The following is a 27,612-nucleotide window of genomic DNA, read 5'->3' on the forward strand; positions in this document are numbered from 1 at the left end:
CAGGCCCCTTCTGGCACAGACTTGGGCCTGTACGCAACTGACCAAGCAGCTGGAGGAGGGGAAGGCGGGGCGCAGCGGGTAGGCAATGACCTTGACCCCCGCCAACTACTCGGATCTGCGGAGGGGAGCCTGGAGGTCCAAGTGGGGGTGTCCACCACCCCCCGGTCCCTGGGGTTTGAGAAGCTGCAGGTTTCGAGGCTTCGTGGGCGTGCAGGGGTCGCCGAGCCACGCCGCGCTGTTTCTTCTCCCAGGAGCCGCGATGACCGAGCGCGCCCCCGTGTGGCGGAGCCTGCCCGGGCCCCGGCTGCTGCTCTGGCTGCTGCTCCAGCCGCCCCCCGCGCTCGCCGCCGTCTTCTCCGTCGGGGTGCTGGGCCCCTGGGCCTGCGACCCCATCTTCGCCCGCGCCCGCCCGGACCTGGCCGCCCGCCTGGCCGCCGCCCGCCTGAACCGCGACCCCGCGCTGGCGGGCGGCCCCAGGTTCGAGGTGGCGCTGCTGCCCGAGCCGTGCCGGTCGCCGGGCTCGCTGGGGGCGGTGTCGTCCGCGCTGGGCCGCGTGTCGGCCCTCGTGGGCCCCGTGAACCCCGCCGCCTGCCGGCCGGCCGAGCTCCTGGCGCAGGAGGCGGGGGTCACGCTGGTGCCCTGGGGCTGCCCGGGGACGCAGGCGGCGGGCACCACGGCCCCCGCCGTCACGCCCGCGGCCGACGCCCTGTACGCCCTGCTGCGCGCCTTCCGCTGGGCGCGCGTGGCCCTGGTCACCGCCCCGCAGGACCTGTGGGTGGAGGCGGGCCGGGCCCTGGCCGCGGCGCTCAGGGCGCGGGGCCTGCCGGTCGCCCTCGTGACGCCCATGGAGCCCGCAGACCTGTCCGGAGCGCGCGAGGCGCTGAGGCGGGTCCGCGACGGGCCCAGCGTGCGAGGTAGGCGCCCCCTGCCGGGCGCGGGGAGGACGGCGGCCCGGGGCGCCGCGGGGCGGCCGCTGAGTGCAGCGTCCCTGTCCGTGTCCGTGTCCGTGTCCCTGTCCCTGTCCCTGTCCCTGTCCCTGTCCGCAGCGGTGATCATGGTGATGCACTCGGTGCTGCTGGGCGGCGAGGAGCAGCGCAGCCTGCTAGAGGCCGCGGCGGAGCTCGGCCTGGCTGATGGCTCCCTGGTCTTCCTGCCCTTCGACACGCTCCACTACGCCTTGTCCCCGGGCCCAGAGGCCTTGGCCGCGCTGGCCAACAGCTCCCGGCTGCGCCGAGCGCACGATGCGGTGCTCACCCTCACGCGCCGCTGCGCCCCGGGAGGCAGCGTGCTGGGCAGCCTCCGCACGGCCCAAGAGCACCAGGAGCTGCCCCCTGACCTCAACCTGCAGCAGGTAGATGGGCCGCAGGGGACCCCAGTATGGGGGGGGGGCGGGTCATGGGAGAGAGGAGGACAGAGTTCATGGAAAAGAGGAGGATGCCGTGGGAGGAAGATGGAGTCTGGGAAGGAGGATTGAGCTGTTCTGGAGTTGCCTGGGGGAATGGAGAAGCTCCGATTTTGCTTAGAGCATGTTAGTGTACTGAAATGTCTTCCAGAAGACAGGCAATGACCCCCTCCTGCCCTGCTCCAAGGACTAAACTTTAGTGAATTACAACATTGTTTACAGTTAGATTCAAGACAGACCCGCTCCAGCACCACCACAAACATGATAAACAACTGGCATTCTCAAGCAGGAAGGCGGGCAGACAACCTCCATATCCTATTCAAAGGGGCTTCACTCATAGTCTTGACTTTCTGAGGGCTGTGATAACTTGTGCAAAACAGAAAGGTCTCCAGGTGCTTCCCTAATAATTTAGATGCACCGTTTATTTGTATAATCTGCCAGTATGCAGGATTCCCTGAGGACACAGAATCCAAGTTCATGTCACCTAGTTCCATCCATTCATAAAAAGGAGGAGCTAGAAACCCCTGGGAAGAAGGGGATAGAGATGTCAGTCATCAGTAAACCACCACAAGGTCCTTCCTCAAAAGGGAGCATAAGAGAGAGGGCTGTAAGTGACTAGAAGTTAAAGCAGCCCTTATCACAGTCCCTAGACTTTGTGGTGGACAATGGGGAGGAGAAAATAGACAAGAACAGGACAGCAAAAGTCAGGAATAGTGGCAAGTTGGGATGGTGGGTGGGGAAAGTAGAGAAAAAAGCTCTTCAGTGCTCAGGACAGAACATAGCCTTTCAACTAGTTGCCCAAGTAAGATCAAAGACAGTCATCCTAGATTCCTCTATTCCTACCCCCTGCCCCCTGCCCTTTGCCCCCCACAACCAGACATCAGCTCTTGTCACTTTACTTCCTAAAGATCATTTAACTTCATTTCTTTAGTCTTGCTGTTACTGCCCTGCCTCAGGCCTTAGTACCCGAGGCCCAAATCCACAGACCAAGTTTCCCAAATGACCTTTGCTTCAGCACTTGCCTTTCCCAGCCCTTTCTCCACCCCCCACTCAGAGTGAGCTTTAGAAATCTGACAGATGTGACTGTGTTGCACTCAGCTTCAAAGCCTCTCTGCTCTCACCCTGACAGGCAGGGGGTCCTTTCACATGTCTTCCTTTTCATGTCTTCCTCTCCCTTCCATCTGCCTTGAGCTTCAGCCAGCCTGAGCTTCTCTGGCCTCCCTAAAATCATCTAACTCTTTTTGTCTTTGTGTTGCTGGGTGTTCTATTCCCTCTCTCTTTTCTTTTTGCTCCTGGGGATAATTCTTACTCATCCCTTAAGGGCTGGTCACTCCCTCTGTTTCTTTTCTTTCTTTCTTTCTTCATTTCTTTTTCTCTCTTTTGACCAGGATATTATTTTATTACTGTGATTATTATTATCATTAACCAGAGGACTGCTCCACTCTGGTTTCTGGTGGTGCTGGGGACTGAACCTGAGATCTCAGAGCCCCAGGCATTAAAGTTTTTTTTTTTTTTGGTATTATCATTATGCTACCTCCTTCAGCCCTTAAACATTTAATTACTTATTTATGAGAGAGAACTAGAGGATTACTCTGTCAAACACAATGCTGGGGATCAAACTCAGGACCACATGCTTGTGAGTCCATCACTTTATCCAGTGCACCACCTCCTCCTGAACTGGACACTCGTGGAAACCTCCTCCTCCAGCCTGGGTTTTTGGCTCTTTACAACCTTCAGTCACAGGGGCTGGGTGGTGGCGCAGCTGGCTGAATGCACATGTTACAGCCCTCAGTCACCCCAAGCACTGCTTGAACATCCCTGTGCGTCTCCCCCACCGCAAGATGCCTCTGCCCTGTATGTTTCCTTCATGCAGCACTGTGGGAGATGGGAACTGGGAGTGATAAGTTGCATAGATGGAAGCTTTGAGGAAACAGGAAACAGGGGAGGGGGAAGACAACCAAAATTTGGGAAAGAAAGCTTTTAGGGGGCCAGACAGCAGCGCAACCAGTAAAGACCATGTTGCCACGCACGAGGACTTGGGTTCAATCCCCCAGTTGTCACCTAGGAGGCTTCACAAGTGGTGGAGCTGCAGTGTCTCTCCCTCTCTCTTCCTCTTTCCCCATATCTCTCCCTGCCTATGTCTCTCATAATTGAAAATAAACAAAGAAATGTTTTCAGATGAATCATAGGTGGTAAAACTAAATAGCTATGCAGGACAACCCACAGGAAAGGGAAAGGTGAGGATAGGTAACTGAGAGTTAGAATTTAACTGATGGTGAGAAGATTCTAAGAATCCTAAAAGAAGAAGAAGAAGAAGAAGAAGAAGAAGAAGAAGGAGAAGGAGAAGGAGAAGGAGAAGGAGAAGGAGAAGGAGAAGGAGAAGGAGAAGGAGAAGGAGAAGGAGAAGGAGAAGGAGAAGGAGAAGGAGAAGGAGGAGAAGGAGAAGGAGAAGAAAATGAAAGGTTGAGGGGGAGGGGGGGAGAGAGGTGGTGGGGAGAAAGGAATCATCAAAGAGGAGGGAGGAACAGGTGGTCCAAGAGAAGGGATATGGAAAACCACTAACTAGGAGGTCAGAATAGGCAACACACCAGTGAAAGGATACCTGCAACCAGTGGACTCCCCCCACCCCATTTATGGTCCATTAGCCTGAATCCTTGAGCCCTCCCTCTGTGCTTCTTCCAGGTATCCCCACTCTTTGGAACCATCTACGACTCTGTCTTCTTGCTGGCGGGCGGTGTAGCAGGAGCATGGGTAGCTGCAGGTGGCGGATGGGTGTCAGGAGCTGCTGTGGCCCGCCATGCTCGAGCCACCCAGGTGCTAGGCTTCTGCGGGGCCCTTGGAGGAGGCGAGGAGCCCCCGTTTGTGCTGTTGGACACAGATGCAGATGGGGACCGACTGTTGGCCACATACACACTAGACCCCACCCGGGGCTCCCTCCGCTCTGCTGGAAACAGGGTGCATTTCCCTAGAGGGGGTCAGGGGCCTGGATCTGACCCGTCATGCTGGTTTGACCCAGACATCATCTGCAACGGAGGTAAGGCTGAGCCCCTCCCCCCCACTGACACAGACACCCCCCAAAGTGTTCCCTTCTAGGCCTCTGACTTACACAGGAATCCTGTCCTACTGAGTGAGCCCCCTCAACCTTCTCAGAATTTCCTCAGATGCCTACGTGCTTTCCTTTGTGAGATCCATGACCTTTTTCTAGATGCCCTACCCCTGTTGCCCACCCCCTTTCCTGGACCCTGCAGGATTTGCCATAACTACATGCTCCCCAGAGGGGCTGCTTCCGCCCAGCCGCATCCTGAGTGGCCCCCCTTTCGCTGCCCCTCTAGGAGTAGAGCCAGGCCTGGTCTTCATCAGCTTCCTCTTGGTGGTTGGGATGGGGCTGACGGGAGCTTTCCTGGCCCATTACGTGAGGTGAGTGGAGAGTGAGGCTATAAGCCTGGCTCTGCATCTGCTGGAAGAACAGCTGTGCAGCAAAGGTGCAGACAGGGCCTAGTTCAGAATACAACGGTGTGTCCTCCTCTTCCTCCTCCTCCATTTTTTTTTTCTGGTGATGATGGTGGTGGCCCTGGGTGGTTGACAGAAGCCCAGGGAGCGTCTTGTCTTTTCCTGAGTCAATTTTTTAAATAAATTTTTTAATATTTATTTATTTTCCTGTTTGTTGCTTTTGTTGTTTATTGTTGTTGTTTTGGATAGGACAGAGAGAAATGGAGAGAGGAAGGGAAAACAGAGAGGGGGAGAGAAAGACAGACACCTGCAGACCTGCTTCACTGCCTGTGAAGTGACTCCCCTGCAGGTGGGCAGCCGGGGGCTTGAACCCGGATCCTTACGCCGGTCCTTGCGCTTTACACCACCTGCGCTTAACCCGCTGTGCTACCACCCGGCTCCCTCCTGAGTCAATTTTATCCCCTGCTGGCCTCTTGTGGATTTCCTCCCCTTCCTTTTTTTTTTTTTTTTAAATATTTATTATTTTTAATTTGATAGGACAGAGAGAAAATGAGAGGGAAGAGGAGACAGAGAGGAAGAGAGAAACAGAGACGCCTATAGCACAGTTTTCCCCCTTGAAGTCTCCCCTGTGGGTGGGGGCTAGGGGCTTGAACCCAGGTCTTTTTTTTTTTTTTAAGATTTAATTTATTTATTAATGAGAAATATAGGAGGAGAAAGAGAAAGAACCAGACATGACTCTGGTACATGTGCTGCCAGGGACTGAACTTGGGACCTCAAGTTTGAGAGGTCAATGCCTTATCCACTGTGCCACCTCCCCTCCCCCCCACGAACCCAGGTCTTTACTCATGGTAACATGCATACTCAACTAGGTGTGCTGCTGCCCAGCGCCCTTCTCCTCTCCTTTGCGGAGATAATCTCCTTTCCTTATCAGATACCGGCTACTTCACATCCAAATGGTCTCTGGCCCCAACAAGATCATCCTGACTCTAGATGACATCACCTTCCTCCATCCGCGAGGGGGCAGCTCACGAAAGGTGGGGAAGGCAGGGGCTGGACACCAGCTGTCTTCTCTTGGTGTGTCTGCTCCTCCCCACCCCCCATCCCACTCCCACCTGGGAAGGCCTGGTTTCTGCCCTAGCTACATTCTAGCTCTGCCCTCTGGGGACCAGTCCCCTCCAAGGTGCAGTAAGGTCACAGTCCCTGTGCCAACTGCTTTCCTGGGTCAGTGTGGAGCTGCAGCAAGAAAAGTACTGTTTTGTGAATTCTACAGCACGCCTGGGAAATAATGTCATTCTCACCTTCCCTAATTAATATTCCTTCCCATCCCTACTTTAATCTCTGTAACTCAGCTGGACCTCAACCCAAAAGACACCACCGTGTATTTTGACCCTTTGCAATGACCTTTAACCTCCAGATGGCCCAGGGGAGTCGGTCGAGTCTGACTGCCTGCAGCACATCAGACATTCGCAGTGGCCCCAGCCAGGCCCCAGAAGGCTCCAACATTGGCCTCTATGAGGTGAGCCTGACCTCCAGCCAGGCCTACTCCTGTTCCAGAAGGGACAGTGAGAGGAGAAGGGTCAGGGCCCACGCAGAGAGGAGGCACTGCCTCCAGGGAACATGCAGTAGTGCCATCCTGCAGGCTCCAGGAAATAGGGACAGGAGCCAACAATAAACTCTAAGAAGAGGTTTTGAATTTCTCCAAGAGAGCAATGGGGGACTTCACCCAGCCTGCCCTGGAATTGTCCCTTAGCTACTGTCCACTGAACTGACGGCCACTGAGGCTACCCCTGCCTTGTTGGGAGCCCCTGGTCCTGATCCCAAAGTGAGACAAGTCCTTTTACTTATTTATTGTTGGGTAGAGACAGAGAGAAATTGAGAGGGGAGGTGGAGATAGACACCTGCAGACCTGCTTGACCACTCATGAAGCCTTCCTCCTGCAGGTGGGGTCAGGGTCTTAAACCTATACCCTTATGCACTGTAAGGTGTGCTTAACCAAGTACACTACTGCTGTGTGGCCTGGTGATACAAATATTTAAGTGTATTATTGAAAGGCACAGCCCACCCTAACCCTGCTCCCGAAAGTCTAGGGCAGAAGGGCATCTGAAATGTGACTTCATGGTCACAAAAGGAAATATCCAAGATGTGGGTTGTTCAAGATGAGGAATTTCTAGATGAGGCTCTCCCAGAGTGAAACTACACCTATATGTGGGCTTCTCCCAGAATTAAAAAAAAAAGAGAGAGATTTGTTGATTTATTATGAAAGAGGATGAGAGAGAGACCGGAGAACTGCTCAGTTCTGGCATAAGGTGGTACTGAGGATCCTCCCAGAATCTCTCCCAAATTCAGATCAGATTCAGGAAAAGCAGGCTCTAGAGGGGAATAAGAAAGTCACCACAAAACAAAACAGAAGAGTTCTCGCTTCCAGGGAGATTGGGTTTGGCTGAAGAAATTCCCAGGAGATCGACACATAGCTATCCGCCCAGCAACCAAAACAGCCTTCTCCAAGGTGAGAGCTGGGCCCATACTGAGGTAGGGGGTGGTCATCATCCCCCTCCCCCTTGCCTTCTATTTGCTGCTGAGTACAGAGCCGGACCCCAGTGTGGGAGAAGCCAAGAGACCTCAGTGAGGTGTCCTCTTCTCTAAAACCTCTCACAACACTAGCTGAGCTTTTGTCATTCTACCTTTATCTGTGTGCTGTTTCTTCCTTATCTGCCCCTTCAGTTGTCTGTGAGCTGAGTCAGGGTTTCCCTCAGTTCTCTCTACTGTATTCCTTGCACTCAGCACAGTGCCTGGAATGGTAGAAAGACTCAATGAATGTTTGTTGAGTGAATGATAGTGACTAAAAGTAGAGTTTCTACTTCTGCCAAAGTGCGAGTGCAGAATGGCGTAGTTGAGGCATATTACATGCAGCAGAAAGTTGGTGAGGAGGCTGTAAACTGGCTTGTTCTGATCCTTCCAGGCATGAAGATTTGATCCCCAGTCTGGTATCCTCTACGGTCTCTGTGGAATTTTTTGGTCACAGAATGACTTAAATTGGCTACCAGTTTGGGCCAATGAGCTAAAGTAGTAAATTTAACAAGTATTTAAAATGCAAAGAAACCCCTTACTGTGGACCATGTGGACCAAAGATACGCCACTAGTGGGGAGACCGTAGCGCATAGTATGAAGCTCAAGAACATGTGCAAGGATCCCGGTTCGAGCCCCCAGCTCCCCACCTGCAAGGGGGGGGTCACTTCACAAGCAGTGAAGTAGGTCTGCAGGTGTCTTATCTTTCTCTCTCCCTCTCTATCTTCCCTTCCTTTCTCAATTTCTCTCTGTTCTATCCTATAAAAAGAAAAGAAAAGAAAAGAAAAGAAAAAAAATGGCCTCCAGGAACAGTGGACTCATAGTGCAGGTACAGAGCCCCAGTGATAACCCTGGAGGCAATAAAAGAAATAAAAGGTCTCTAGTCACCTGCTAGCTCCCCTCCCCCTCTTTCCCAGCATGCCCAGAGCACAGGGTCATTACAATGGTATCTGGTAACTTTCCCTCTCTCAGCTCCGGGAGCTGCGGCATGACAACGTGGCCCTCTACCTGGGGCTCTTCTTGGCAGGGCCAGCAGACAGCGCGGTGGCCCTTGGAGAAGGCATGCTGGCTGTGGTCTCAGAGCACTATGCCAGGGGCTCCCTCCACGACCTCCTTGCCCAGAGAGACATAAAACTCGACTGGATGTTCAAGTCCTCCCTTCTGCTGGACCTCATCAAGGTGTGTGTGTGTGTGTGTGTGTGTGTGTGTGTGTGTGTGTGTGTGTGTGTGTGTGCAGGAGTACAGGACCACAAGGGCTTAATCTAGCTGCACATTAACCCATCTCACCCCATTCCAGGGGATGAGGTATCTGCACCATCGAGGTGTGGCCCACGGGCGGCTGAAGTCTCGAAACTGCGTGGTCGACGGGAGGTTCGTGCTTAAAGTCACAGACCACGGTCACGGTCAACTGCTGGAAGCGCAAAGGGTGCTACCAGCGCCTCCTTGCGCGGAGGGTAGGAGTCCCTGGCTGCCTGAATCCCGTTATTTCAGGGGCCTTTCCTCCCTCTATCCTTCTGCCCTCAGTGTTCCGGGCATCTTTCAGATACAGTGCCTGTGAAGGAAGTCTTGTGGCCGGAGCTGGGAGAAGGGTGGGCCCTGTGTCAGGGGAGGCAGGACCGCTTAGAAGCAGGAGCCCACGTGTTTGCAGAGAGTCTCCTTACAGTGGGGCTTGGCCTGAAGGCGGGGCTTGTGCTCAGGGGGCGGGGTCTTTCTCCGCACCTCAGTCTGAAGGGCGGGGCCGGTTTGTGTCTGTTAGTGGCTTCGGGGGCTAGTTGCAGGCTGCGGTGTCCACTCCGGCTGGGGAAGGGGGCAGTTGGTGAGTGGGTGTGAACCTGGCAGTGCTACTGAGGGTGGGCGGGAAGGTCTGCCCCCGGTAACCCCCAAAGCTCCCCGTGTGCCCGCGTCCCCTTTCCCGCCTCCAGACCAGCTCTGGACAGCTCCAGAGCTGCTCCGCGACCCGGTCCTGGAGCGCCGCGGAACACTGGCGGGCGATGTCTTCAGCCTGGGCATCATCATGCAGGAGGTCGTGTGCCGCAGTGCCCCCTACGCAATGCTGGAGCTGACGCCGGAGGGTATGGTCGCACCATGGAGCATACAAGCCAGAGAGCACTCACTCAGCTGTCATGAAGAGCCAGGCCTGATTTAGTCTCCCCCTTCTTCCTAAAGCCTAGTGCTGAGACTTAGCTGGGCTTCACTTAAAGCCGAGATCGGAAAGATCCAGGCAGTGCAGAGCCAAGGGGTGTGAGTGGTTTTTCCCAGCCCGGCTCAGACCTGGACCCAATCTCTTCCCCTCAACCAACAGAGCAAGTTCCTCCTTGGTTCTTATGGGCCTCAAGGAGGCAACAGGGTCAAGGGAGAGTGGGTAAGGAGGGATATTTGGATCTAGTTCACATTCATCTCTTATAGACTACTCAGCAAGCTACTTTGTCCTCCTGTCACCTTTAAGAAACATCTTTTGGGAGTCAGGCAGTAGCGCAGCAGCTTAAGCGCATGTGGTGTGAAACACAAGGACCCGCATAAGATTCCTGGTTCAAGCCCCTGGCTCCCCACCTACAGGGGAGTCGCTTCACAGTTGGTGAAGCAGGTGTCTATCTTTCTCTCTCCCTCTCTGTCTTCCCCTCCTTTCCCCATTTCTCTCTGTCCTATGTAACAGTGATGACATCAGTAACAACAACCATAATAACTAAAACAACAAAGGCAACAAAAGGGAAAATAATTTTTTAATTTCTTTATTGGGGAATTAATGTTTTACATTCAACAGTAAATACAATAGTTTGTAAATGCATAATATTTCCCAGTTTTCCATATAACAATACAACCCCCACTAAGTCCTCTGTCATCCTGTTTGGATCTGTATTCTCCCCACCTACCCACCCCAGAGTCTTTTATTTTGGTGCGATATGCCAATTACATTTCAGGTTCTACTTGTGTTTTCTTTTCTGATCTTGTTTTTCAACTTCGGCCTGAGAGTGAGATCATCCCATATTCATCCTTCTGTTTCTGACTTATTTCACTTAACGTGAATTTTTCAAGGTCCATCCATGATTGGCTGAAAACAGTGAAGTCACCATTTTTTACAGCTGAGTAGTATTCCACTGTGTATATAGACCACAACTTGCTCAGCCACTCATCTGTTGTTGGACACCTGGGTTGCTTCCAGGTTTTCGCTATTACAAATTGTGCTGCCAAGAACATATATGTACACAGATCTTTTTGGATGGATGTGTTGGGTTCCTTAGGATATATCCCCAGGAGAGGAATTGCAGGGTCATAGGGTAGGTCCATTTCTAGCCTTCTGAGAGTTCTCCAAACTGTTCTCCACAGAGGTTGGACCAATTGACATTCCCACCAGCAGTGTAGGAGGGTTCCTTTGACCCCACACCCTCTCCAGCATTTGCTGCTGTTACCTTTTCTGATGTATGACATTCTCACAGGAATGAATTGATATCTCATTGTTGTCTTTATTTGCATGTCTCTGACAATCAGAGACTTGGAGCATTTTTTTCATGTGTTTCTCAACCTTTTGGATCTCTTCTGTGGTAAATATTCTGTCCATGTCCTCCCCCCATTGTTGGATGGGGTTATTTGTTTTCTTGTTGAGATTTGCAAGTTCTTTATATATTCTGGTTATTAGCCTCTTGTCTGATGTATGGCATGTAAAGATCTTCTCCCATTCTGTGAGGGGTCTCTTGTTTGGGTAGTATTTTTTTTAGCTGTTCAGAAGCTTTTTAATTTGATGTAGTCCCATAGGTTTATGCTTGCCTAAGTCTTCTTTGTAATTGGATTTGTTTCATTGAAAATGTCTTTAAAATTTATTCAGAAAAGAGTTCTGCCAATATTTTCCTCTAAGTATCTGATAGTTTGTGGTCTAACATTGAAGTCCTTGATCCACTTGGAATTTACTTTTGTATTTGGTGAAATATAGTGATTCAGTTTCATTCTTCTGCATGTTTCAACCTATTTTTTCCAACACCATTTGTTGAAGAGATTCTGCTTTCCCCATGTAATAGTCTGGGCCCCTTTGTCAAATATTAGATGTCCATAGGTGTGAGGGCTTACTTCTGGGCTCTCAGTTCTATTCCACTGGTCAGTGTGTCTGTTCATGTTCCAGTACCAAGCAGTTTTGATGACAATGGCCCTATAATACAGTTTGAGATCTGGGAGTGTGATGCCTCCAGTTCTGTTCTTTTTTTCTCAAGATTGTTTTGGCAATTCTAGGTCTTTTCTGGTTCCAGATAAGCATTTGTAGCATTTGTTCTATTCTCCTAAAAAATGTGTTTGGAATTTTTAAATTTTTAAAAATTTATTCCTTTTTTGTTGTTGCCCTTGTTGTTTTAATGTTGTAGTTATTATTGATGTCATTGTTGTTGGGTAGGACAGAGAGAAATGGAGAGAGGAGGGGAAGACAGAGAGGAGGAGAGAAAGACAGACACCTGCAGACCTGCTTCACCGCCTGTGAAGCGACTCCCCTGCAGGTGGGGAGCCAGGGGCTCAACCGGATCCTTAAGCCGGTCCTTGCGCTTTGTGTCACCTGCACTTAACCTGGTGCGCTACCGCCCGACTTGACTCCCGTGTTTGAAATCTTGATAGGGATAGCATTAAATTTGTTATGGCTCTGGGTATAATATTCATTTTGATTATGTAATTCTTCCAACCCATGAACATGGGATATCTTTCCACTTCTTTTGTCTTTCTCAATTTCCTTGAGTAGTGACTTATAATTTTCAGTATACAAGTTTTTCACTTCTTTGGTTAGATGACTTTTGAATGTTAATTTTGTGGCCTGACACCTTACTGTATTGCCTGATGATATCCAGAAGCTTCTTGCTGGATTCCTTAGGTTTTTCTATGTATATTATCATGTCATCTGCAAATAGGGAGAGTTTGACGTCTTCTCTTCCAATCTGTATGCCTTTAATTCCTTGCCCCTGCTTGATTGCTATGGCAAGAACTTCCAACACTTTGTTGAATAGTAATGGTGATAGTGGGCAGCCCTGTCTAGTACCTGATCTGAGGGGAAATGCTCCCAGTTTTTCACCATTGAGCATGATGCTGGCTGTAGGTTTGCTATAGATAGACTCCACTATCTTCAGGAATTTTCCATCTATTCCCATTTTTCGTAGTGTTTTGATCATAAAGGGATGTTGTATTTTGTCAAAGGCTTTCTCTGCATCTATTGATATGGCCATGTGGTTTTAGGTCTTGCTTTTGTTGATGTGGTGGATCATGTTGATTGATTTACATATTTTAAACCAATCTTGCATGCCAGGGATAAACCCCACTTGGTCATGATGAACAATCTTTTTATTTTTTATTATTATTTTTTAAAATTTATTTCTTTATTGGGGAATTAATGTTTTATATTCAACAGTAAATACAATGGTTTGTTCATGCATAACACTCCCCAGTTTCCCATTTAACAGTACAACCCCCACTATGTCATTCATCATCCTTCATGGACCTGTATTCTCCCTACCCACCCACCCCAGAGTCTTTTACTTTGGTGTAATATGCCAATTACATTTCAGGTGTTTTCGTTTCTGATCTTGTTTTTCAACTTCTGCCTGAGAGTGAGATCATCCCATATTCATCCTTCTGTTTCTGACTTATTTCACTCAACATGAATTTTTCAAGGTCCATCCAAGATTGGCTGAAAACAGTGAAGTCACTATTTTTTACAGCTGAGTAGTATTCCATTGTGTATATAGACCACAACTTGCTCAGCCACTCATCTGTTGTTGGACACCTGGGTTGCTTCCAGGTTTTCGCTATTACAAATTGTGCTGCCAAGAACATATATGTACACAGATCTTTTTGGATGGATGTGTTGGGTTCCTTAGGATGTATCCCCAGGAGAGGAATTGCAGGGTCATAGGGTAGGTCCATTTCTAGCCTTCTGAGAGTTCTCCAGACTGTTCTCCACAGAGGTTGGACCAATTGACATTCCCACCAGCAGTGTAGGAGGGTTCCTTTGACCCCACACCCTCTCCAGCATTTGCTGCTGTTACCTTTTCTGATGTATGACATTCTCACAGGAGTGAAGTGGTATCACATTGTTGTCTTTATTTGCATGTCTCTGACAATCAGAGACTTGGAGCATTTTTTCATGTGTTTCTCAGCCTTTTGGATCTCTTCTGTGGTGAATATTCTGTCCAAGTCCTCCCCCCATTTTTGGATGGGGTTATTTGTTGTCTTGTTGTTGAGTCTGGCAAGCTCTTTATATATGTTGGTTATTAAACTCTTATCTGATGTATGGCATGTAAAGATCTTCTCCCATTCTGTGAGGGGTCTCTTGGTTTGGGTAGTGGTTTCTTTTGCTGTGAGAAGCTTTTTAATTTGATGTAGTCCCATAGGTTTATACTTGCCTTAGTCTTCTTTGTAATTGGATTCGTTTCATTGAAAATGTCTTTAAAATTTATGCGGAAAAGAGTTCTGCCAATATTTTCCTCTAAGTATCTGATAGTTTGTGGTCTAACATCGAAGTCCTTGATCCACTTGGAATTTACTTTTGTATTTGGTGAAATATAGTGATTCAGTTTTATTCTTCCGCATGTTTCAACCCATTGTTTCCAACTCCATTTGTTGAAGAGATTCTGCTTTCCTCATTTAATAGTCTGGGCCCCTTTGTCAAAGATTAGATTTCCATAGGTGTGGGGCCTCATTTCTGGGCTCTCAATTCTTTTTTTTAAATTTAATTTATTTCTTTATTGGGGAATTAATGTTTTACATTCAACAGTAAATACAATAGTTTGTACATGCATAACATTCCCCAGACTCCCATTTAACAATACAACCCCCACTATGTCATTCATCATCCTTCATGGACCTGTATTCTCCCCACCCACCCACCCACCCCAGAGTCTTTTACTTTGGTGCAATACGCCAATTCCATTTCAGGTTTTACTTGTGTTTTCTTTTCTGATCTTGTTTTTCAACTTCGGCCTGAGAGTGAGATCATCCCATATTCATCCTTCTGTTTCTGACTTATTTCACTCAACATGATTTTTTCAAGGTCCATCCAAGATCGGCTGAAACTGGTGAAGTCACTATTTTTTACAGCTGAGTAGTATTCCATTGTGTATATAGACCACAACTTGCTCAGCCACTCATCTGTTGTTGGACACCTGGGTTGCTTCCAGGTTTTCGCTATTACAAATTGTGCTGCCAAGAACATATGTGTAGACAGATCTTTTTGGATGGATGTGTTGGGTTCCTTAGGATATATCCCCAGGAGAGGAATTGCAGGGTCATCGGGTAGGTCCATTTCTAGCCTTCTGAGAGTTCTCCAGACTTTTCTCCACAGAGGTTGGACCAATTGACATTCCCACCAGCAGTGCAGGAGGGTTCCTTTGACCCCACACCCTCTCCAGCATTTACTATTGTTACCTTTTCTGATGTATGACATTCTCACAGGAGTGAAGTGATATCTCATTGTTGTCTTGATTTACATTTCTCTGACAATCAGAGACTTGGAGCATTTTTTCATGTGTTTCTCAGCCTTTTGGATCTCTTCTGTGGTGAATATTCTGTCCAAGTCCTCCCCCCATTTTGGATGGGGTTATTTGTTTTCTTGTTGTTGAGTTTGGCAAGCTCTTTATATATGTTGGTTATTAAACTCTTATCTGATGTATGGCATGTAAAGATCTTCTCCCATTCTGTGAGGGGTCTCTTGGTTTGGGTAGTGGTTTCTTTTGCTGTGAAGAAGCTTTTTAATTTGATGTAGTCCCATAGGTTTATACTTGCCTTAGTCTTCTTTGTAATTGGATTCGTTTCATTGAAAATGTCTTTAAAATTTATTCAGAAAAGAGTTCTGCCAATATTTTCCTCTAAGTATTTGATAGTTTGTGGTCTAACATTGAAGTCCTTGATCCACTTGGAATTTACTTTTGTATTTGGTGAAATATAGTGATTCAGTTTCATTCTTCTGCATATTTCAACCCATTGTTTCCAACACCATTTGTTGAAGAGACTATGCTTTCCCCATGTAATAGTCTGGGCCCCTTTGTCAAAGATTAGATGTCCATAGGTGTGGGGGCTTACTTCTGGGCTCTCAATTCTATTCCACTGGTCAGTGTGTCTGTTCATGTTCCAGTACCAAGCAGTTTTGATGACAATGGCCCTATAATACAGTTTGAGATCTGGGAGTGTGATGCCTCCAGTTCTGTTCTTTTTTCTCAAGATTGTTTTGGCAATTCTAGGTCTTTTCTGGTTCCAGATAAACATTTGTAGCATTTTTTCTATTCTCCTAAAAAATGTGCTTGGGATCTTGATGGGGATAGCATTAAATTTGTAGATGGCTCTGGGTAACATATTCATTTTGATGATGTTAATTCTTCCAACCCATGAACATGGAGTATCTTTCCATTTCTTTGTGTCTTTTTCAATTTCTTTGAGTAGTGACTCATAATTTTCAGTATACAAGTCTTTCACTTCTTTGGTTAGGTTTACTCCTAGATATTTTATTGTTTTGTTGCTATAGTAAAAGGAATTGATTTCTGGATTTCAATTTCTTCTAACTTAGTGTTTGCATAGAGGAATGCCACTGACTTTTGAATATTAATTTTATAGCCTGACACCTTACTGTATTGCCTGATGATTTCCAAAAGCTTCTTGCTGGATTCCTTAGGTTTTTTCCATGTATACTATCATGTCATCTGCAAATAAGGAGAGTTTGACTTCTTTTCTTCCAATCTGTATCCCTTGAATTCCTTGCTCCTGCCTGATTGCTATGGCAAGAACTTCCAACACTTTGTTGAATAGTAATGGTGATAGTGGGCAGCCCTGTCTAGTACCTGATCTGAGTGGAAATGCTTCCAGTTTTTCACCATTGAGCATGATGCTGGCTGTAGGTTTGCTATAGATAGACTCCACTATCTTCAGGAATTTTCCATCTATTCCCATTTTTCATAGTGTTTTGATCATAAAGGGATGTTGTATTTTGTCAAAGGCTTTCTCTGCATCTATTGATATGACCATGTGGTTTTTGGTCTTGCTTTTGTTGATGTGGTGGATCACACTGATTGATTTATGTATATTAAACCAACCTTGCATGCCTGGGATAAACCCCACTTGGTCATGATGAACAATCTTTTTGATATACTGCTGTATCCAGTTGGCTAGAATTTTGTTCAATATTTTCGCATCTATGTTCATCAGAGATATTGGTCTGTAGTTTTCTTTTTTTGGTTGTGTCCCTGTCTGCTTTTGGTATCAGGATGATGTTGGCTTCATAGAAGCTGGCAGGGAGTATTCCAGTGTCTTTAATCTTCTGGAAGACTTTTAAAAGTAGAAGTTTTAGTTATTCTTCGAAGGTTTTGTAGAATTCATTTGTAAAACCATCTGGTCCAGGACTTTTATTTTTGGGAAGATTTTTGATAACTGTTTCAATTTCATTAGCTGTGATGGGCCTGTTCATGTTATCCACTTCCTCTTTACTTAGTTTTGGAAATTGGTAGGTATCTAGGAAATCGTCCATTTCTTCCAGGTTCTCTAGCTTGGTGGCATATAGTTGTTCATAGAAGCCTAGCATGATATGTTGAATTTCTGCGGTGTCTGTTGTGATATCTCCTCTTTCATTTACTATCTGATTTATTTGGGTCTTCTCCCTTTTTTGTTTTGTGAGTCTGGCTAAAGGTTTGTCGGTTTTGTTTACTCTTTCAAAGAACCAACATTTACTTTCGTTGACCTTTTGTATGGTTTTCCTATTCATGTTTTAACCATTTTATATATTATGTTATGAGTTACCTTTATCAGTACTTTTCAAATTATTGGTCACTATTGCCTGGATTGACTTGTGTCTAAGTAAGTTAATTAAAGGGTTTACAGTGGTGAAAGTTAACAGTTGTTTCAATCCCTGAGTTGGAGCTCAGTGGTTTAAAAGCCTCTTTTGTGCTTTTTCTTCCCTGTAGGCTATGGGAGCCTGAGGGCTTTTAAACTATCAATAGGCTTCTTAGCTTAATCACTAACTCCTGAACAAGAGATAAAGCAGGATGTGGCAGAGATAATCCAGTGGTTATGCAAAGAGACTTTCACAGCCCCTCAGCTATGCCACCGAGGTATAGGTCTTCTCCTGAGTTTCCCGGTTAGATCTCTGTCCCCTGGTGTCCCTCCCTGCCACTGCTCCAGATTCTGAGGGTAGTAGCTATGGAGACTCAGAGTTGCACTTGGTGAGTCTCTGGGGAATCCTCTCCTCCCTTAAGCTGTCCCCTTGTTGGTGGAGCAGACTGGAGGTGGTGTCTCAATTGATAAACTGCTGAAGTGTTAGCAGTCACTTAATCTCTCCTTAGGCTCCTCTCTCCTCTCTGTCACCAGCCACACGTGTTTGTACTCACTGGTGATTTACTGGGTTCCTGTGGTCATTCTAGTCCTGTCTTGTTTCGGTCCCGGGTGGTCTCTTTTGGTATTCCTGAGGAGGCAGCCTGCCTAACAGGGCTGGCAGCGCCGTGCACAGAGAGGAAGAAACTGGAAACCACCCAGATGTAGAACAATGAGACATGAATTATGTCTCAACTAGACTAGGAACAGAATGACAGGAATTTATGCTTTGCTGATCCATAAAGGGCATACTCTGCACAGTCTGGCGGCCGGAGTCCCCCTCAGAGTCCCGGGGCTTGTCCGCACCTGCACGTCACTTGGTACCTGACCTGTTCGCTGGGCTCTCAATTCTATTCCACTGGTCAGTGTGTCTATTCATATGAACAATCTTTTTAATATACTGCTGTATCCGGTTGGCTAGAATTTTGTTTAATATTTTAGCATCTATATTCATCAGAGATATTGGTCTGTAGTTTTCTTTTTCATTGTGTCCCTGTCTGCTTTTGGTATCAAAGTGATGTTGGCTTCATAGAAGCTGGGAGGGAGTATTCCAGTGTCTTCAATCTTCTGGAAAACTTTTAAAAGTAGAGGTATTAGTTCTTCTTTGAAGGTTTTGTAGAATTCATTTGTAAAACCATCTGGTCCAGGACTTTATTTTTGGGAAGATTTTTATAACTGTTTCAATTTCATTAGCTGTGATGGGCCTGTTCATGTTATCTACTTCCTCTTTACTCAGTTTTGGAAACTGGTAGGTATCTAGAAAATCGTTCATTTCTTCTAGGTTCTCTAGCTTGGTGAAATCCTTGCATGATATGTTGAATTGCTGCGGTGTCTGTTGTGATATCTCCTCTTTCATTTACTATCCGATTTATTTGGGTCTTCTCCCTTTTTTGTTTTGTGAGTCTGGCTAAAGGTTTGTCGATTTTGTTCACTCTTTTGAAGAACCAACATTTACTTTCTTTCTTTGATCTTTTGTATGGTTTTCTTATTTTCAATGTTATTGATTTCTGCCCTAACTTTAGTGATTTCTGTCCTTCTGATTGCTTTAGGGTTCCTTTGTTGTTCTTCTTCTAGGTCTTTAAGATGTGCAATCAGGCTGTTTATTTGTGCTTTTTCTTGTTTCCTAATGTGTGCTTGTATGGCTATGAACTTCCCTCTCAGTACTGGCTTAGCTGTGTCCCAAATATTTTGATAGCTTGTGTCTTCATTTTCACTGAACTCTTGAAACATTTTGATTTCTTCCTTTATTTCCTCTTTGATCTAGTAGTTTTTAAGGAGTGTACTGTTAAGCTTCCACATTTTGGGACTATTCCTAATCTTTTGTTGATTGTTAAGTGTTAGTTTAATTCCACTGTGGTCTGAGAAGATGCTTGGGATGATTTCAATGCTCTTGAATTTGCTGACGCTGTCTTTGTGGCCTAATATATAGTCTATCCTTGAGAATGACCCATGTGGACTTTAGTAAAATGTGTATTCCAGTTTCTTGGGATGAATGACTCTGAAAATGTCCAATAGTTCTAGTTTATCTATCTCCTCATTTAGCTCCATTTTGTGTTTATTGATTTTCTGCCTGGATGGTCTGTCAAGTTGAGAGAGTGGGGTGTTGAAGTCCCCTACTATAACTGTGTTGCTGTTAATATATTGCTGTAGCTCTTTCAGTAGACATTTGATGTATTTAGATGGCTTCTCATTGGGTGCATAGATGTTAATAATTGTTAAGTCTTCTTGATTGAGTGATCCTCTGAACATTAAGTAGTGTCCATTCCTATCTTTTTTTATTTTATCTATTTTAAAGTCTATCATGTCAGATATGAGAATAGCTGTTCCTGCCCTTTTTTTTTGGCCATTGGCCTGTATGATAGTTTTCCATCCTTTCACTTTAAGTCTGTGTTTGTCTTGTTGAGTTAGGTGGGTTTCCTGTAGACAGCGTATTGTTCGGTTGTGTTTTCTGATCCATCTTCCTACTCTGTGCCTTTTCATAGGTGAATTCAGGCCGTTGACATTTATTGATATCAAAGATTGAAGATATTTTAACGCCATTCTTGTAGAGTTTTAGAGTGTTTTGATATATGGCCTATTTGTGGTGATCTGATTGTTTATAGGAGACCTTTCAGAAGTTCTTTCAGGGCAGGCTTGGTCATTCCTTCAACTGTTGCTTGTCTGAGAAGGTTTTGATGCCTCCATCTAGTCTGAATGACAGTCTAGCAGGATATAGTATTCTTGGCTGAAAGCCTTTCTCATTGAGCACTCGATAGATACCTTGCCATTCTCTTCTGGCCTGTAGTGTTTGTATGGAGAAGTCTGCTGCTAATCTTATGGGTTTTCCTTTGTAGGTGACTCTTTGTTTTTCTCTTGCAGCCTTCAGGATCCTTTCTTTATCCTTATTCCTTTCCATTCTAAATAGGATGTGTATTGGTGTCTTTAAGTCTGGGTTAATTCTGTTTGGGACCCTCTGGGCTTCTTGAATCTTTATGTCTTTTATGTTGTCTAGACTAGGGAAGTTTTCAGCTATTATGGCCTGAAGAATGCTTTCTTCCTCTCCCTCTCTTTCTTCCTCTGGTAAGCCAATAATGCGTATATTATTACTTTTGAAGTCTTCCCATAGGTCTCTGTTGTTGTTTTCAGTATATCTTTTTGAGATCTCTTACTTCTTTTTTAGTTGTCTCTAATTTGTCCTCAATCTTGCTAATTCTGTCTTTAGTCTCATTGATTCTATTCTCTCTCCCCTCTACTGATTTCTGGAGTTCATCTATTTTATCACCCTGTTCTGATACTGTTTTAGCTTGTTCAGCTAGTTGTGTTCTTAGCTCAGCTATTTCACCTTTCAGTTCTCTAATAACCTTGAGATAATTAGTGTTTTCTTTCAGAGTCTCATTTGTTGTTTCTGCATTTCTGGTGACAATTCTTTCAAACTCTTTACTTACTCCTGTGATTATTTCCTTAACTAGTGTTTGGATGTTGACCTCATTATTTTGTGCTTCACCCTTTGGGGAGCTTTTAGCTGGACTCTTGTCCTGGTTCATCTCTCTAATATTTCTTCTTGTTGGTTTAACCATTTAATATATTATGCTATGAGGTCCCTCTCTCAGTACTTTTCAAATTACTGATCATTATTGCCTGGATTGACTTGTGTATAAGTAAGGTAATTAAAGTGTTCACAGTTGTGGAAGTTAACAGTTGTTCCAATAGTATTTTAATCCCTGATTTGGAGCTCAGTGGCTTAAAAGCCTCTTTTGTGCTTTTTCTTCCCTGTAGGCTATGGGAGCCTGAGGGCTTTTAAACTATCAATAGGCTTCTTAGCTTAATCACTGACTCCTGACCAAGAGATAAAGCAGGGTGGGGCAGAGATTATCCAGTGGTTATGCAAAGAGACTCTCACAGCCCCACCACTATGCCACTGAGGTATAGATCTTCTCCTGAGTTTCCTGGTTAGTTCTCTGTCCCCTGGTGTCAGCACAGGGCCTCCCTGCTGCTACTCCAGACTCTGAGGGCAGTAGCAATGGAGACTCAGAGTTGCACTTGTTGACTCCCAGGGGAGTTCTCTCCTCCCCTCAGCCGTCCCCTTGTTGGTGAAACAGACTGGAGGTGGTGCCTCAACTGATAAACTGCCAGACTGTTACCAGTCACTTAATCTCTCCCTAGGCTCCTCTCTGTCCACCAGCCACAGGTGTTTGCACTCACAGATGATCTGATGGGTTCCTGAAGTCGTTCTAGTCCTGTCCTGTTTCGGTCCCAGGTGGTCTCCTTTGGTATTCCTTATTGATCCGGGAGAGGAGAGGAGAGTAGAGAAACACATCTGCTGCTGCTCGTAGCCATGCCTGGGGAAAATAAATTTTAAAAAATTTAAAAAAAGAAACATCTGTTTATTTTGACTGGACAGAGAACAATTGAGAAGGGAAAGGGAGATAGAGAGAGACACCTGGGGGCTGCGTGGTGGTACACCTGGTTGAACACACACATTACAGTGTGCAAGAACCCAGGTTTGAGCCCCCAGCCCCCACCAGCAGGGGAAAGCTTCACGAGTGGTGAAGCACTGCTGCATGTGTCTCTGTCTCGCTCTCTCTCTATCTCCCCCTTCCTATTGATTTCTGGCTCTCTCTGTCCAATAAATAAATAAAGATTATACAAAACAATTAAAGAGAGAGACCAGGTGGGGACTGGAGGCTTGAACCTAAGTCCTTGCCCATGGTAATGTGTGCACTCAACCTGGTGTGCCACAGCCCAGCCCTATCCTCTCACCTTTTTTCATGTGCATTGAACGTTAGCCTGTCCCCTCATATTGTCCACTGTACCCCAGGGTTCAGGGTTCTCTTGTAACTCCCAGCCAACTCTTTCCATACTATATTTCCCACTGAAACTCTGACTTAAAAGTCCCCTTTCCAGCAACCTCCCCCCACCACTCTCACCCCCCCACACTTTGGATTTCAACTATCAGGGTAGAGGGAGAGGTGGCTTTTGTCCTGGTCACCACCTCTGTCTCTGATGGGGCCCCTTGATTTTTCCAGAAGTGGTGCAGAGGGTACAAAGCCCCCCTCCACTGTGCCGACCCTTGGTGTCCATGGACCAGGCGCCCATAGAGTGCATCCAGCTGATGAAACAGTGTTGGGCTGAGCAGCCAGACCTTCGTCCCTCCATGGACCGCACCTTCGACCTGGTCAGGGGCTAGGGTTGGGCAAGGGCTGGGCTGGCCACTTCTTAGCAACTCCAGAAGCCGCAAGAAGGTGGCTGGCAGGCCGTCTCCCCACAGACTACTCTCTAAGGGGCTAGCTTTAGGACTCAGGTGGGGTAGAGGCCTAGTCCAAAGGGGCAGAGAAAGCCTTTGACTTAGAAGATGGAACTGTAGTTAGGGTGGATATTTAACTCAATTCACAAGTGGCATTTTTGACATCTAAGTGTGTGTGTGTGTGCTTAAATTGTGTGGCAGAAAGACCCTTGGCCAGTCCAAAGGCTGTATTGCTTCCAGAGTCCTGTCAGTTACTAGTTGAGGATAGCTGACCAGTCAGAATCCCCTTCTCCATGTGCCTCATGATGTTAGAAAACACTGTACTCAGCTCCCTGGGGATATTTAATGAGGAGACAATGAGAGAGAGAGAGAGAGAGAGAGAGAGAGAGAGAGTGTGTGTGTGTGTGTGTAGTGTGTGTGTAGCGGGGGGGCAGGGATTGGGCATAATACAGCCCCATGAAAAAGGGATGGTAGCTCTTGTCTTCAGCAACTCCACCAACTAGCTTCCTCCCCTTGCTAGTTCAAGAGCATCAACAAAGGCCGCAAAACCAACATCATCGACTCAATGCTGCGGATGTTAGAACAGTACTCCAGTAACCTGGAAGATCTCATTCGGGAGCGCACAGAGGAGCTGGAGCTGGAGAAGCAGAAGACAGACCGGCTGCTCACACAGATGCTGCCTGTGTGGGTACTGGTGGGGAGGAGAGCAGGATGGTGGGAAGAGCAGCTAGAACCGTCAGGTGACATCCCTGCCTGCCTGCCTGCCACCCCTAGATCTGTGGCTGAGGCTTTGAAGATGGGGACTCCAGTGGAGCCGGAGTACTTTGAGGAGGTGACACTGTACTTCAGTGACATCGTAGGCTTCACCACCATCTCAGCCATGAGTGAGCCCATCGAAGTGGTGGATCTGCTTAATGACCTCTACACACTCTTTGATGCCATCATTGGCTCCCATGATGTCTACAAGGTGGGGTGTGTGGGGAGGCTTTCCTCCTCTAAGGGGACCAGCCTCCAACCTAGCCCTGCTCACCTGAAGCCTACCTTAGGGGACCAACCCAATTCTTTTTTTTTTTTTCAAGATAGAGACAGAGGTGCTTAGGTGGTGGCATACCTGGTTAAGTGCACTTGTTATCATGCGCAAGGACCCAGGTTCAAGCCCCCAGCCCCCACCTGTGGGTCAGTGAGCAAGTGTCTCTTGCTCCTTCTCTGTCTCCTTTTTCCATTTCATTTTGTCTGTCTTTATCCAGCACATAAATTAAAAATATTTTTTTAAATACACTTTAAGGGAGTCGGGTGGTAGCACAGTGGGTTAAGCGCAGGTGGTGCAAAGTGCAAGGACCCTTGTAAGGATCCCAGTTGGAGCCCCCAACCGGGTGAAGCAGGTGAAGCGGTGAAGCAGGTCTGCCGGTGTCTATCTTTCTCTACCCCTCTGTTTCCCCTCCCCTCTGCATTTCTCTCTGTCCTATCCAACAACGATGCCATCAATAACAACAATAATAACTACAACAATAAAACAAGGGCAACAAAAGGGAATAAATAAATAAACAAACAACAAAAAATAAAATACACTTTTAAAAGATAGCGATGGGGAGAGAGAGACCACATTATCAAGTCTTTCTTCAATACCCAGCCCAACCCTTATGCCCAGCCCTGTACCTTATCTCTTCTTCGGGTTCTGGGCTCAGTCTCCCAAATGCAAGACCCTCTCCCCCTCCCCCATCCCCAGGATCTCTGCAGTAACCCCACTTTAGACCTTTTGACAAAAGACAATCACTTTGGGAGAATGGGGTGTCCTGTGTTGAATGCTCACACCACCTGTCTCCAGGTGGAGACAATCGGGGACGCCTACATGGTGGCCTCCGGGCTGCCCCAGCGGAACGGGCAGCGGCACGCGGCAGAGATCGCCAACATGTCCCTGGACATCCTCAGCGCGGTGGGCTCCTTCCGCATGCGCCACATGCCCGAGGTGCCAGTGCGCATCCGCATCGGCCTGCACTCGGGTAACTCCGGCCCTCCCGGGCTCCCCCTCTAGGACCTGGCAGCGAGACGAGCGGGTGGGGTGGGGGTGCCCGAGACTGGTCTGGAAGCTGCTTGTGTGTATCCTCCGGCACTCTGTTGTCATTAAAAGGTTAAGCTTGGGAGTCGGGCGGTAGCGCAGCGGGTTAAGCGCACGTGACGCAAAGTGCAGGGCCTGCCTAAGGAGCCCGGTTTGAGCCCCGGGCTCCCCACCTGCAGGGGAGTCGCTTCACAGGCGGTGAAGCAGGTCTGCAGGTGTCTATCTTTCTCTCCCCCTCTCTGTCTTCCCCTCCTCTCTCCATTTCTCTCTGCCCTATCCAGTAATGACGACATCAATAATGGCAACAAAAGGGAATAAATAAATAAATAAAAGGTATTTTTTTAAAAGGGTCTGCGTCAGGGGCTGGGTGATAGTGCACCTGGTGAGCGCGCATGTTAATATGCGCCAGGACCCAGGTTCAGGGTCTCAGCCCCCACCTGCAGAGGGGAAACCACATGAGTGGTGGAGCAAGGTTGCAGGTGTCTCCCTTTCTGCTCTCTCTCCCCTCTCAACTTCTGTCTCTATAGTAATAGTAATAATAATAATAATAATAATAATAATAATAATAATAATAAGGCTTGAGAGGGCTTCCTTGGGGAACTGGTGGAAATTATAGGTGTTAAAGTTCCCCAAGGCCCTAGGTGCGGCCCAGCCTCCGAACCCGCACGTCTCTGCAGGCCCATGCGTGGCAGGTGTGGTGGGCCTCACTATGCCGCGGTACTGCCTTTTTGGGGATACGGTCAACACTGCCTCTCGTATGGAGTCCACTGGGCTGCGTAAGTGTGCCAGGCCAGAGGGGCGGGGGAAGGTGGGGCCACCTCTTGGGGTTGTGTGCTGGTGAGGGATACATGGGTGGTGAGTTCAGGCTCATAGACTCCCCCATCCCACCCCCCCTGTCCCAGCCTACCGCATCCACGTAAACATGAGTACCGTGCAGATTCTCCGCGCTCTGGATGAGGGCTTCCAAGTAGAGGTGCGAGGCCGAACGGAGCTGAAGGTGAGGCTGCGTCGAATCCCCTCCTGGACAATCTCTGAATGCCTGACCTCAGCTCACTGAGTTTCACAAAGACCTGGGTGGCTATCCACCCTCCCTCCTCTAGCCCGCTAAGCCTGCAGCTCCCCCTGTCTCTCCAGGGCAAGGGTGCTGAAGAGACATACTGGCTGGTGGGCCGAAGAGGTTTCAACAAACCCATCCCCAAGCCACCTGACCTGCAACCTGGGTGAGGCACATTATGGAGCACAAGTCAGATCTGCCCTTCACCCCTTCTCCCTGCCTCCTGTCTTATGTTGGACCCCACCCTGTGAGAAGCAGCTATGACTTGGGTCCTGTCAACCTACCTCTTGCCCCCTGCTCTGAGGCTGCCTCCTTCCAACCCCGGTAGGGCCAGCAACCACGGCATCAGCTTGCAGGAGATCCCCCCAGATCGGCGCCTGAAGCTGGAGAAGGCCAGGCCAGGCCAGTTCTCTGGAAAGTGACAACGTGCAGGTACTCCCCCCACCCCCTGTTGCCAGTCCCCCTTCCTTCCCTCTGCGGGGTACAGCAGCCTTCCACAGCCCAGGGTCAGCCAGTGCCTTGAGCATTTCCCACCCAAGTCAGGGGTTCTGGCCCCTTTCTGATTTCTGATTTAGTGAAACCAGGCTAGTTCCGAAAGCCAGGAGATATCGGGGGGGTGGGGGAGAGTGGGGTGTGTAGCACCACTACCAATAGGGATTGGGCTCATTTGGTCTAGAAAAGTGACGGTGGGCGTCCGGCGGTGGTGCAGTGGGTTAAGCGCACGTGGTGCAAAGCACAAGGACTGGTGTAAGGATCCCGGTTCGAGCCCCCGGCTCCCCACCTGCAGGGGAGTCGCTTCACAGGCAATGAAGCAGGTCTGCAGGTGTCTATCTTTCTCTCCCCCTCTCTGTCTTCCCCTCCTCTCTCCATTTCTCTCTGTCCTATCCAACAACGAACAGCATCAACAGTGGTAATAATAATAACCACAACGAGGCTACAACAACAAGGGCAGCAAAAGAGGGAAAAATGGCCTCCAGGAGCAGTGGATTCATAGTGCAGGCACTGAGCCCAGCAATAACCCTGGAGGGGAAAAAAAAAAAAAAAAAGAAAAGTGACGGAATCAGGGCTAGGTGATGGTGTGCCTGGTTAAGCACACACATTACAATGTGTAAGGGCCTGGGGTTCAAGACACTGGTCCCCACCTGCAGGGGGAGTGGTGAAGTAAAGCTACAGGTGTCTCTCTGTCTCTTTTCCTCTCCTTTCCCTTCCTTCTCAATTTCTCTCTGTCTTTATCTAATAAATAAATCAATGAATAAATAAATGTTAAAAAGAAAGAAAAGTAAAGGAATCAAGACTTGAGGAGCCGTGCATTCATGACCTCCTGTGGCCTCTCCTTTGATCCCTTATTGCTTTTTTTAAAAAAAATATTTATTTATTTTCCCTTTTTTGTTGCCCTTGTTTTTTTATTGTTGTTGTAGTTATTGTTGTTATCGATGTCGTCGTTGTTGGATATGACAGAGAGAAATGGAGAGAGGAGGGGAAGACAGAGAGGGGGAGAGAAAGATAGACACCTGCAGACCTGCTTCACCGCCTGTGAAGCGACTCCCCTGCAGGTAGGGAGCCGGGAGCTTTGCGCCACATGTGCTTAACCTGCTGCGCTACAGCCTGATTCCCCCCCCCCCATTGCTTTAACCAGGACCTCTCCCTGCCCCCTCCATGTGTCTCATCCCCCACCCCCCAGGCTGTGCACTATGTGCTGAGCACAAGTTAGAACTCTAGAGGGCAACATTCACCACAGGACAAGCTGAGCAAAACCTTTCAAGTTCCCTTAGAGCAGAAGGTCTGCTTACTGCTTTCCTCTCAGAAACTCTAATCCATGGCCCTCCCCTTCTTAGGTAAACCACCGGCATCCTTTCCCCTGATTACCTTTTAAAACACTCTTATTTTCCTCAGGATGATTCCAGAATGCCATTTTCCTGAAAGTTGCTGCTACAGCAAGTCTGGCTAAGACCAGTGGCTTCTGTCCAGCTCTGCCTCAGAGGATTCTGGCACCTTACAAGAGCTGGATGCAAACCAGCCGTGTGACTTTGGGAGAATCTCCCACATTT

At 47.7% G+C, this 27,612-nt stretch overlaps 1 protein-coding gene across 2 annotated transcripts; it reads left to right on the forward strand.

The window, feature by feature from the left end:
- The first annotated feature begins 58 nt into the window (after positions 1 to 58).
- GUCY2D (guanylate cyclase 2D, retinal) lies at positions 59 to 27,612 on the forward strand. 2 transcript variants are annotated; one of them, XM_060204364.1, is made up of 19 exons: positions 60 to 914; positions 1,047 to 1,351; positions 4,085 to 4,436; positions 4,735 to 4,819; positions 5,784 to 5,886; positions 6,267 to 6,368; positions 7,278 to 7,358; positions 8,390 to 8,596; positions 8,715 to 8,871; positions 9,340 to 9,489; positions 22,237 to 22,385; positions 22,975 to 23,138; positions 23,229 to 23,421; positions 24,280 to 24,454; positions 25,188 to 25,286; positions 25,413 to 25,507; positions 25,645 to 25,730; positions 25,893 to 25,996; positions 27,458 to 27,612. In XM_060204364.1, exons 1-18 carry the CDS (start codon positions 86 to 88, stop codon positions 25,984 to 25,986), a joined length of 3,426 nt encoding a protein of 1,141 aa, XP_060060347.1. In that variant the 5' UTR covers positions 60 to 85; the 3' UTR covers positions 25,987 to 25,996; positions 27,458 to 27,612. The 2 variants fall into 2 exon arrangements, with proteins under 2 accessions (XP_060060348.1, XP_060060347.1); XM_060204365.1 differs by lacking the exons at positions 25,893 to 25,996; positions 27,458 to 27,612 and having other exon boundaries at positions 59 to 914; positions 25,145 to 25,286; positions 25,645 to 25,731.

The sequence above is a fragment of the Erinaceus europaeus genome, chromosome 12 (assembly GCF_950295315.1).
Source record: "Erinaceus europaeus chromosome 12, mEriEur2.1, whole genome shotgun sequence".
Classification (NCBI taxonomy): Eukaryota; Metazoa; Chordata; class Mammalia; order Eulipotyphla; family Erinaceidae; genus Erinaceus; species Erinaceus europaeus.

Excerpts from the sequence above, each read along its gene's own strand:
- GUCY2D (XM_060204364.1), top strand. The coding sequence starts at position 86 with ATGACCTTGACCCCCGCCAACTACTCGGATCTGCGGAGGGGAGCCTGG. Across the intron at positions 5,887-6,266 it reads GAGGGGGCAGCTCACGAAAG|ATGGCCCAGGGGAGTCGGTC; the intron begins GTGGGGAAGGCA and ends TTTAACCTCCAG. Across the intron at positions 9,490-22,236 it reads GCTGGAGCTGACGCCGGAGG|AAGTGGTGCAGAGGGTACAA; the intron begins GTATGGTCGCAC and ends TGATTTTTCCAG.